General features: G+C 36.0%; 1 protein-coding gene across 1 annotated transcript in view; it reads right to left on the bottom strand.

The window, feature by feature from the left end:
• The window catches only part of LOC129109316 (carcinoembryonic antigen-related cell adhesion molecule 2-like), a 34450-nt gene extending 23493 nt beyond the window's left edge, over nucleotides 1–10957 (bottom strand). Inside the window, 4 exon segments of the mRNA XM_054621345.1 lie at nucleotides 6570–6749; nucleotides 7002–7280; nucleotides 8304–8621; nucleotides 10912–10957. Of these exon segments, the coding sequence (XP_054477320.1) occupies nucleotides 6570–6749; nucleotides 7002–7280; nucleotides 8304–8621; nucleotides 10912–10957 (823 nt within the window).
• Between the last annotated feature and the right edge of the window lie 1486 nt (nucleotides 10958–12443).

Raw genomic sequence — 12443 nt, forward strand, 5'->3', positions numbered from 1 at the left:
TGTATCAAGCTTTACTTTAAACATAATCTCCACAGTTGTCTGACCATTGTATTTAAAAGACTGTTACATATTCAGTTGCTGTTATACCCATCTGATAGAAAAAAACAACAGTAGGAAAATAGAATGAAAGCTAGCATTAGATATACATTGTAGAAATGCAAAAAGTACACTCTAAAAACAAATGCTTTGGCTCAACAAAAAAAATTAATGCAACAGTTTGCATCAATCTTTATGTGAGTTATGTTCAACCAACGAACTACATTGAGTTAGGGAATTAGCTTTTCCTCTACAATCAAAGGTATTCTTAACTACCACTTACTTAATAATTGGTAGCATAAACAAAAGTTTTTAAGTTGATTACTCATAAAAATTAAGTTGTTCCAACTAGTTTTTCCACATTATTTAATAGGAATTTTTAAGTGTTATGTACTTAATTACCATAATTATGAACACAAGTTTTTAAGTTGACAACCGTTTAAAAAATGAAGTTGCTCCAATTAGATTTTCTTCAGTAGTTTTTAGCTTTTTCATGTTTTTGTTCATGTAGTAGCTTTTAAGAAATTAATTAATTCAACAACAAAATTGTTAGGCAATTAACTTTTTTTATTTTGAATTGCAGTTGTGTATTTGAACACTCAATATTTAAATCTTGAAAAAACAACAACAACAACAACAACACAAATTAAAATTGCCCCACAAATTATAAATAAACAAATTGGCCATATTGCCTTGGGAAATAAAGTAGTAAGCACACTCAGTTATGCCATCACAGCAAAGTTATAGGCCTTTACGTATTTAAAACCACAGTGCCAAACGTGTAAAATCTGTGTTGTTAACTCCATTTTTAAAATTATTTTGTAAAACATTTGTAAACATTTTGTAAAACTACAGTAACAAAGTTCCAAGTAAGTGCTCATTAAATATTAACTTTCAATGGCCACCAATCTTCTCAAGGTCCTGCAGCTTTTTGTAGTAAAGACCTTTTAGATCAATTTTACAAAAACCGTAACGAACGTGTTTTCGCAGCAGACAGTCAGTATTTGAAACAGTATGAAAAATTTTAACACAGAATGCTTGCTCATTCATCAGTACACCTCTTTGAGGATTAAATGCTGGCGTGGTATAAAAGACTGAGACAGTTCTAAGGGTAGTATAACAGATTTTGGAACACATCTAAATACATCTTAAACAATTGTGACCCCCTCAAAACCTGAGTCTCCATGGAGATAACAGCCAAAGCCAAGTAACGTGCGATGGAACTTTCCTAAAGTTGCTATACCTAAGCTCCATATGTAATTACATGAGTAAGCCCACAACATTCATTTCCAAAACACAAAACTGCATTCTCTCATGCATCATCTTTGTTTTGTCAACTGTCAAGACAAGATTTGCTGCATACAGCATATCCAAAGCAACTTGACAGAGAAACAATCTCAAATTTTGTCTTGTGTTCCCTTTTCTATTACACTATCAGTTTTGTAGCCTCTTCAGTGGATTTCAAAATACAAAACAACGTAATCTGAATAAAATCTGATAGTGCTGTGAAACAAGTGGAATCTTCAGAAAATACTGTTCTTGAGACTCATTACTTTTGCACTGGCTTTCAGTCCATCAAGTTCAAGGAACAGCTTCTGAAACACTTCACAAGTACATTTAAGTTCCTTGCGATAGCTCAGATTCAGAGCATATATTATGCCCATCAGCAAAGCACAGCACCTTGGGATATCCTTTCCCTCCAGGATGTTGGTTCCCTCGACCACAATGGTTGCCATCTTATGGTCAGATCCTGGGGTGGACCGGTCACCGATGATGGCAATTTTCATCACTTGCCTATCAAGGCCTGCCTCAAACTCTTCTGTGTCCTTGTAAAGCAAAAGAAAAGATAGGTTAGGGTGTTAGAGATAATGAATTGGATGATTACTGCTGACTTTTTAGACTGTCACTCTTAGTGAATTCAGCTGATCAATGGAGCCATTATTTATTTTATTTCTCCTGCACAGTCTGGACATGCATTTCATGCTGTTCTTTAGTTCAGAGTTGAAATGCCCCTGTTCTCACTTCTTCCACCTGAAACTCTGACTGCTCACCCAGACAAAATCTGCAAACGTAAGAACTGGAGAAGCTTTCAACAAATCCCCCAATAGAATGGGCCCCAAGATTATCTGCCACAACACTAAACCTTTGACTGTTTTGCCTAATGCTGGGACATACAGGCCCTCCTCTTCCAAGCTCACAAGATCCTTGAGCAGTGGCTCCAGTACAGTACTGTAACCAAATCTTTTCACATCCTCAGCCCTGCAGAGAATTGCTAAGAAGATGGAGGTCAGTGAAGATCTGAGCAGTGCAGGAACATCAGCTAACACCCAGTACACACCTGTGACTTTGTGTTTTTTCCTTGATGTGCCCAGAGGATTGCATATCTCAAAGACATCAACATAGAGAATGATAGCAATGGTAGGATCTTCTCCAGAAAACAACTCATTTGTTTTATAATAAATGCCATCAGAAAATGCCCTTTACTGAGTTTCACCATTACTTTGAGCTTCTCCGTCATGCAAGATCAAATCCTGGATCTTTAAGGCTCAAAACCTGAAGCAATGACTTCAGAATAGGGACATACTGGAAGCTTCTATCTTCTTCCCTACTGAGTACATACTCCACTGGTTCCACCACAGCAAACTGCTCCTTAAAATAAGCCCTTCTCTTGTAGGCAGAAGAAAGTGGACCGCCACTACTCAGGGCGGAGGTAAAGGGGTTGGCATCACAAAGCTCTGTCACCATGTCTGACACAACAGACTCATCAATCTCACAATTGTGCTTCCTCAAACAGGACTGTAAAATGTCTTTGATGATGGGACCTGATGCTGAATGAGAGATAAAATGGAACTCTTCAACAACCTCATCAATACACCTGTTAGATACATTAAAAGTGCTCTCCAGTTTTAGAAACAACAAAGCCACATTTTTTTCAATGAGGTTTGGTAGATCTCTCACATCATTATCATCTCGACCATCAGCAATAGACAGTTCACCATCCTGAATATCCACATCACTGTAATCATCTGTATTTGAAGAACTTGCATACCTCTTTAGCAGGTCTTCTTTAAAGTCTTGCAGTGAGTGAGGAGTATGCTTTCGGCTTCTGTGGGAGGCAAATGTTCCATAAATGTTAGTGCTGAAATTGCAGTTCTTAAAAACACAGATGACAGTCTCGTGTTTTTTCAAATGTCGACCAAGGTGTTCAAAAAACTCTCTTTCTGTGGAGATTGCGCTGGCACTGCAACACTGGCAAGTGAAAGAGAGACTTTCTGCAGATCTGACTCTTTCCTGAGTTTCCTGAGAGTGATTTCTTGATAGATGTGATCTAAGGCTACCCCATGTTTTAAAGGAACAAAAACAATCTTGGTAAAGACATGGCAGAGGTTGCCCATGACCATGGCGTAACCTGTAATGTTTTAGCAACCCTGTTTTTGTAGAGGTTTCAAATTTACACATTTTGCAGCCCCAGCCCATTTTTTTTTTACATATGGGCCAACTTAACAAAACACTAATTGGCCTAGAACGACATAGTATCTTTGCATCAACTGTTGATGCAAAGTCTTAGTGTCAAGTAGATACACGTAGGTCTGGGTGATACTGACAGAATCACATTAACAATATTTTACACATCTTGACATCTTAAGAAAAAAATGTAATGCAGCCTTTAAGACCAGGAAAAATACAAACTTTAAGTTGTATCACAATAGTAACCAAAATCCAAAATCATTTACAATACTAATATCATACCTAACATCTCTTTCTGCAGGTTTTATAGACATACAAGCAACACTGGATGAAATGAGCAAGAAAGACAAAAAAGAAACACTCTGCCTCTACTACTTTTATCCCTCTCACAGAACTATCCACAATCCAAAGGCTGCTAATTTTGGTCAAACAACAATTTGCCTACAGTGGAACTACAAGGCTATCTATGGAATGACAAAAGATTTTTTAAATGTGTCCGTGAATAAATTTAGATTACACAATGTAATTGACGGTTACACGAATAAGCAAAAATGTAATCATGCTTCTCCTCCCCACGGCACATATGAAAAGCCCTCTCTAGCTGAGCAGATTTGTCAAATGAAACTTTATCATTCTTATCCACTGCTATGCTAAACTAAAGGGTAGGATGGCCAAATTACACTGCTAAATATGACTAGCGTTAGCTTGGTGTAGTAGTACAACATATTCCATCAACTGTATTAACAAGTGTAGCCTAACCTCCGTACACGAGTCCACTATTGGTCATATCACAATTGAGAATATGCCCAAATTCATTGCTTTAGTATAATTTATTTGTAAATGAAATGATACTCACCTTGAAAATGTCCTTTGTATCATATGTGTTCAGCCTACAGGTCCTCTAACACACAGTCTTAACTGTCTGAATTTATCCAGGCATGTTAAGTGGGTAGGGGAGGAGACTTGAAATCCTGAACTCAAGGTGGAGAAAAATTAAGTTATCAAGCCAATTTCATTAAGTTATTGAGTATTAGTATTTTAAATCAATTAATGCAGAAATTTGAGTTTAAATTACAAACAATATTAAGTTGATGTAATTACCAACATTATTATGTCAACACAACTCATTAAAATAATGTTTGCAACTTAAAAGGTTTATCTAAATCAATAAATTAGAATTCTTATCTTGCAACCATGCATTTAATTCAGTGGTGGTAATAGGTCCCCTGAATTACTTTTTAGAGTGTACACGAAACACAAAAAGAATACCTGAGTAACTTCATTGCTTTAATTGCAAACACATTAGTAATAGCAGAACAAGAAATGTTTTAAAAATGGTCAAAGTACAATAAAAGACAGCATAGATATTTGTTTAATAAATAACTCACAAGTTAAGCCCTATGGAGATTTTTATTCTGTTTCAGTCCTTTCACATTCATAACTTTGTTTCCAGATGAGGTTTTTCAGCAAAATACAAGGAGAGTGAATATTGGAATTGCTTGCTTGCTTTTGACAGGAAATGAGGCAGAAATGCTACTGTTGCTCTCCACTGGATGAGTAAATGGCAAATGTTTTGCTGAGACATTAGCCAAAACTGGATCAATATGGTGATAATATGTCATGGCTGCTAAATTTGTTATCTTGTTGTGAAGCTCTTCGTCCTCCAAGTGGCCTGCTGGACAATACGTGAAAAATAGGGAAATTTCACTCAAGAGTTTTGGCTTTGATCATCTGTATGTGATAATGAGTGATCAGTAAGTGTTGGCCTATAGTAGTTTCTTGAGATAAACTACGTAGAATCATTGCTACTGAAACATCTTGGTGCTTTGTAACTTCAAAATGCATTCATCCATGTTTTACAAATTCTGAAAAATTAATTAAAAACTCACCTTTTAAGAGAAAGATGAACGTTGAGTTTATAAGTTTTCATATACCGTTGACGTGTTCTCATAAACAGGTTCTTCTACTTCTAGGCAAAAAAAAAGGGTTTGTCACATCTGATTATTCATATGAACAATTGTATGTATATACAGTATAATTATGGTATACTGTAGTTTATAAGCATTCTGTCTTTGTTATATACAATATGATAGTGTAAGAATGAAATAGAACAGATAAATACAAACCTTTGTTATCAGAATGTGGCGGAGCTTTCTTGATGATTCTAAATATTAGAAATAAATTGTTAAAATGTGTCCATAACACAAGATGCAACTCAAAATTCAACTGTAACCTGTGTTGTGTTTGGGTAGAATTTTCAAAAATTACAGAAAATACATTTCTCAACTTTAATATAAGATTGTTTACTGATTAAAGTTAATGCAGCAATAATGCTAAACAATTCAATTTTTACATCAGCTTTGCATTTTTTAATGAAAATAATTAGGATTGTTATTGTGAATGATGTGTTAAGAATGTCATTCATGTATCACAATAAATCTTTATTGTTTTGAATACCTTAAGTCTAGTGTAAAAGAGGTTAGATTAATTAAAGATTAATTTCAAGTTAGGTGAACTCTAATGTCAGTCTCCTGTTAATACATGATGAAAGGCAGAAATGTCTGAATGGTAATAAAGGCTATTCTCTTACTCACTTGTTTTTATAATAATACCACCCTCCACCAGCTGCTGCACAAAGAGCCACTAAGCCTAAAACTATTCCAGCAATGGCACCAGCTGAAAGACCTCCGGGCTCGCCTGAAATGCCTTAAAAATTAAAATAAAATCACATAACCAAATAAATTTTGCAATATCAGCTATTTGTGAACTCATAAACAAAATCATGAGTGAGGTGAATGAAAAATACATCTGAATATTTGACCCTCACCAAGTAAAATGATCCTGTCAAAACAAATTAGCAGAGTTTTGCATCCTCTTTAGGCAGAAAGGTGCAAAAAATGTATATATATATATATATATATATTTTTTTTTTTTTGGCGTCCATATATTTTTGAAGAAAACCTTTCATTGAAACTTACCCAGTACAGAGATGGCTACAGGCTGAGACATTTCATATCTCAGAGTTTTGCTGTTAAAGGCTTGACAGCTGTAGTTCCCACTTTGACTCTCCTGAATGTTCATCAGTCTGAGCTCTGGTCCAGTGTTAGACAGCAGATTTCCATTCAGAAGCCACATAAATTGGGCAGCAGGTTTGGAGTCAGCTGAGCAGGACAGGGTGATGTCTGACCCTTCCGCATAGTTTTCTTGTGATGGAGATATTGTGAGAATAATATTTTCTGGGCCATCTGCATGTAGGGGAAAACAAAAGCAAAACGTTATTCTGCAATACTGCATTATCATTCATCACATCACTCAAAAAGAAACCTTGATTCCATAAGGTTGAAAAATGTGTTTCTAATACTTTGGACAATAAATGGGGGACAAAATAGACAACACAAGGCCACTCCTCACTAAGCTGTTACAATCTAAACTTTCTATCTCTGTTTGCATCCAGATGTTGTCAGATAAAGAACTGTGCATGTTAGTTAGTAACTCACAGCTGATGAAGAGGTTTATTGGAGCACTTGTTCCATTACTGACAAGGTTGGACGCCTGACATGTGAACGGTCCATGGTCGTAGCGGGTCACATTAATTATAGTGAGATTGGCGCCTCCATCGGTGAGCTGAACTCTGTCACTGGCTGTAACATTAGAGCTGCCGTTCAGCCAGAGGAAAGAGAGAGAGGATCCAGAGGAGGAGCAGGACAGACGGACAGAGCTGTTGAACTCCACCAAGTCTGTGCTGTTGAGAGTTACCATGACATCGGAAACTGGCACTGTGGATGAAAAACAAAATGGTTTTACATTTGCCAACACATAACAAAGGTACGGCAGAAGGAAACGCTGCAGGAGCTGAGAATTAATCGTAATCTTATTATGAGATGTTGAGTCTTCATGTACTGGCAGTACTGGCATTGAATTAACTTAGTGCTTTTCCAATCTGCACTTTAAAGTGGTTGTTCTTTAGGATACATTTCCAATGCTCTGTTTAATATGACCTCCTGATTTTGTATATCTTGTAATTTTTTTTCTTCTTTGGGTCAAATTTGGTATTGTTTAATTATCTTGTCATTTTTGTTTTTGTTAAATGTTTTGTCTAATTGTGCTTGTATTGTATAATTGCCGTTGAGGACCCCCTTGAAAACGAGATGGCACAACTCAAGGGGTTATTCCTAATAAAGAGTTTCCATATAATATCATGTAGTCCAATTCACCCTATGACATTAACACAGTACGACCATAAAACCGTCAGTGTCTCAACTAGATCTATATATGAACAGCAAATTAAGGCAGGACAGTTGTGCAGGAATGCATTTGAGTATACAGGTGTGTTTAAAAGACAGTAAACACAGTGTATCCATAGATGTTTTTTTTAACATATTGTTTGTATCAGTACTTAGAGTTACACAACGTAAAACAAGAATAATGCTCATCAGCATCAGTGTTCAAGTGAAATGATTGAAATCTCACAGTTACTGTCCGACTTATAGACTTTAAAATGTCATTATCGGTGAAAATGTATCCCAAAATTTGGAATAGAAGTAAACCGAGCATGTTTACTTAAATTTGACTTAATTGCTTTTTCCTTGCTTGTTTTGTCTTAGTATCATATAATTATTATCACGTCATTATGCAATAACATAATCTGAATTCTGTTTTAACTAGTATGTTTTGAAGCTTTATATAGATCTCATTTAAAACCACTCAACACCTGAACACATTTTTTTATTCATTATTTAACTGTAATGCATAATCTCCATTCAGAATTGAAAGTGAAGTAACATGTGAAATTTCCTCACCTTGTACTTCCAGTCTTGTGTTCCCTTCAATCGGTAGAGCTCCAACTGAAGCAATGGTAACGCTGTATTCTCCACTGTCCTCAGGAGTCAGATCCCTGAGCTCCAGAGATGCAGTAGACATGAAGAGGGTGACCCTGCCTTCGTACGCTGGTCCAGTTATGTTGTTAACATTGAAATATATTATGTTCTTATCACCAAATCTCCAGTCCACTAATAGGAATGGTGTTTCCGTGGGAGACAGTGTTGTGGTGAACATCACTTTATCTCCGACAGCTGCATTCAGAGTGTCTGGCAACACACCAGCTGCTTCGGTCAAACCTGGAGGAGACATTTACAGGTCTGAGAGGAACTCGGATAAGTTGAGGAGATTGTTAAAATCGGCCACTGTGACAATATCCTGAATCAGAATCCAAAAGAACACACGAAACAAATCGTTTCCATAATATATAAGTATAGATGTCTATCTATTGAAAACAAACAAGCAATAAAGTTACGGTGGTTGGTTTCAATCTTAAGCATTTGAAGTAGATGACAATTTAAACCACATTATGGAACTGAAGTCTTACAAAGTGAACCATTTAGCGAGAGACCAGTGGGCTGATTATCTATCAGAACAGCCAGTTTAATATTCTGCATCTTAATCTATCAAACACTTTCTAATGAAGCTACACCTTCATCAATTTTTTATTTATATAAATTTAAGAAACATACATACTATTTCCTAGACCACAGGCTTTAGAGCCAACTATAAATACATTCTTTGTTTCAGCAATTAAGTTACTTTTACAAGTTATGCGAATGGTCTGCTGTCCATGCTGCTATCAAGTCACAAAAGCATGATAGCGACCTCAAGATACGGGCAACTTTCCATGAAAATCTTAACAATTCAACGATTTTTAAAAGTTTAGACAATATAGTTTGAACACTGACATCAGAAGAAAATAACAATTCAAACAACAAGATTGTTACCTGTGAAAGCCACAGCAACTGTACAAAGTAAAGGTAAAATATCCATTGATCTTCCTTTGTGAGGTATAAACAGCTGAGGGAAATGTCACTGATCAAACTTTGACTGTCTTACTAGATGCGAGCCTCCGGCAGCTCTAATCATACGAGTCAGTGAACGCAGAGCTACGTGTTGAGTTACAAAGTGTCTGCATAATGAGATAAACCCACTAAGATGCAGTCATGACCTAAAGCTGCAAGACGTCACCCTCTAGTGGGGTAAATGGGTTTTTATGGACATCCTGAAGGGAAATGAGGAGATGTGAAAACTACTGTTCATTTGATAGTATAATTCATTCATATTAATACATAATTAACTATTAATCAATTCATACTCATTTAGTGTAAACAACAATAAGATTACACATGATGTATGTCAGACAGAGTGGAATAAGACATATTTTAAGTGACTAAAGGAGGAATAAAAAAATGGTAAGGAGCAGTAGACATCATTAAATACATGCATGCATGTTTGAATCATTGTGTGGCATCATGAATAGACAAACCTCGGGTTTCTGCAGATTGATTTAGCTTTTATGAGATTCCCTTTCGTTTTTTTTGTTGTTTACTTGCATTTGAGAATGTTTGTTTAGTGAGTTATTTTAGTCCCTATAAGATTATAAAGAAGAGTGGTACCAAATAAAGATGTCAGAATAGTAACCATAAATTTCAACCTCATTTTGTTGCAATGCATCATGGTGATCTTAAAAAAAGAGAAAAAGAAGATGACCTGCAGGTGGCGCAAGACAAAAAGTCAGAAGATACCTGTCAAATTGTCTGGCAGTCCATCTAACAGTTGTTGAGATATTTCACTAAAAATATTCCTCACGGTGGCGCCAGAGGAAAGTCAGAGGAGCACTCAGTCTGTGTGTTTTGAACAATGATTGTCTTTCCATCAGCAACCTGACGGAACTAAAGTATTAATTGTAATGTTGCCACCTCATATCCAAAACAGGGTCTCTCTGAATAGACCCATGACGGTTTAATGATGTCAAACAGCGGTAGTTTTTGCTATTTGGACATAATAAATGGTAAGACCTTCACAAAATATATATCATCAACTTATCACCAAATCTCCATTCCACTAATAGGAATGGTGTTACCGTGGGAGACAGTGTTGTGGTGAACATCACTTTATCTCCTATCTAGCTGCATTCAGAGGAGTGTCTGGCAACACACCAGCTCCTTTTGTCAAACCTGGAGGAGACATTTATGGGGATCTTAAAAGGACCAGAAACACAAATCTGCAGCAGAAAAAAAACACCTGTTCTCCCTGAAGAAGCTTAAATACAGTACACCTCTGGGTAAGAGAAGCATCATGACTATTTTCATAGCTCAGTTGTAGCTTTGAGGTAATTTTAACATTTTCTTTTTGCTGCAAACAGAAATAAACTTCTGAGTAAAGTTAAGTGATCATCAAATTGCTAAACAGCTGAATTAGCTGACATGTTTGCATAGCAGATTGTCAGATAAGTCGCATAGAAACTCCTCTTCGACCCTGTTAGGAAAATGTGTGACTTCCCACTGATATTTAGAATACAGCAACTTCAATATTTAAGTGAATTAAAACTTTTATCTGCTGTATCATGTGGTACGAGCTCACCTGAGATGGCCACCAGGATGATGAAGTGTATCACAGCTTTTTCCATTTCTTATGCAGTATCCTCAAATATGACAAGTGAAAAAAAGTATCACACTCCTTCACTTTGCTTTGTTGATTTCCGTGTAATGTGTGCCTTTTTCAATATATGAAGGTAGTACAAGGAAGTACTGTGCAGTGGGGTTTTCCGTCATCATACCTCTGTTAATGATCAACAACAGCGCAAATGCACAAAAAACACCACTTTGAAAACAATTGATAATTAAAGTAATTTTATGAAGGAGTTATAATTTATTATGTCCAAACAGCAACAACTACTGCAGTTTGACATCATTTAACAGTCACGGGTCTATTCAGAGAGACCCTGTTTTAGATATGAGGTGGCAACATTACATTTGATACTTTAGTTCCGTCAGGTTGCTGATGGAAAGATAAAATCATTGTTCACAAATGTTTTGATTAAATAATCCAGTATCCTGTACTGCAAGTGATGAAGTCAAATACAGTGTGTGGCATGTTGTAGTTCTGTTGTTTTAGGTATCGTTAGCCATACTTACTATATTCGGATTAGTCTGTTGCAATTATTGTTTTCGTAGTAATCTGCCTCTGCACTATACTTTTGCTCTGGCTTATACTTTGAGATGCTTGTTTAAGAAAGGAGATGCACTTATGACTTCTGGTGACTAGTAGTTCTCTTGAATACCTATGTTGAATACACTTCCTGTAAGTCGCTTTGGATAAAAGCGTCTGCTAAATGACTGTAATGTAATGTAATGTATTAGAGTGTCTGTGGCAATGTTAGTCTGTTGTTTGGTTGGTTGGTCGACCACTTTGGTTAGGACTAAAATTTGTTTTTAAAAAAAAGACAGTTTGATAGATTGCTATAAAATTGAAAGTTGAAATGTTGTCCAGACATTCATGGCACCCAGAGAATGTAAACATACACACACAGACTGAGTGATGCTCTGACTTTCCTCTTGCGCCACCTGCAGGTCAGTCATTTTTCAATTTTATCCTGTGAATTTGATTAAGATCACCATGATGCATTGCATCAAAAAGGAGGTTGAAATTTAAGGTTACTATTCTGACATCTTTATTTGGTACCACTCTTCTTCATAATCGTATAGGGACCAAAATAACTCACTAAACAAACATTCTCAAATGCAAATAAACACAAAAAACAAGCAGACAACAAAACGAAAGGGAAAAAATGTCATAAAAGCTGAATTAATCTTCAGAAACTAGAGGTTTGGTAAGATTCAAACATTCATGTATGTGTTAAATGATGCCTACTGCTCCTTACCATTTTTTTTTATTTCTCCTTTAGTCACTTAATAGATGTCTTATTCCACCCTTGTTCTGCACAATTAATTGAAATTTACTTAAAATCTCAAAATGGCCAACTGCAATTTTCAAATTGCACGAACCTTAATCATTTTCTAAAGGCGAAATGTATGCTTGTGCCGCAAAGAAGAGAATTATATATAATCATATTATATGAGAATAATGATGTAAAAATGAGCATTCCCCTTATT

This window comes from Anoplopoma fimbria, chromosome 20 (genome assembly GCF_027596085.1).
Source record: "Anoplopoma fimbria isolate UVic2021 breed Golden Eagle Sablefish chromosome 20, Afim_UVic_2022, whole genome shotgun sequence".
Classification (NCBI taxonomy): Eukaryota; Metazoa; Chordata; class Actinopteri; order Perciformes; family Anoplopomatidae; genus Anoplopoma; species Anoplopoma fimbria.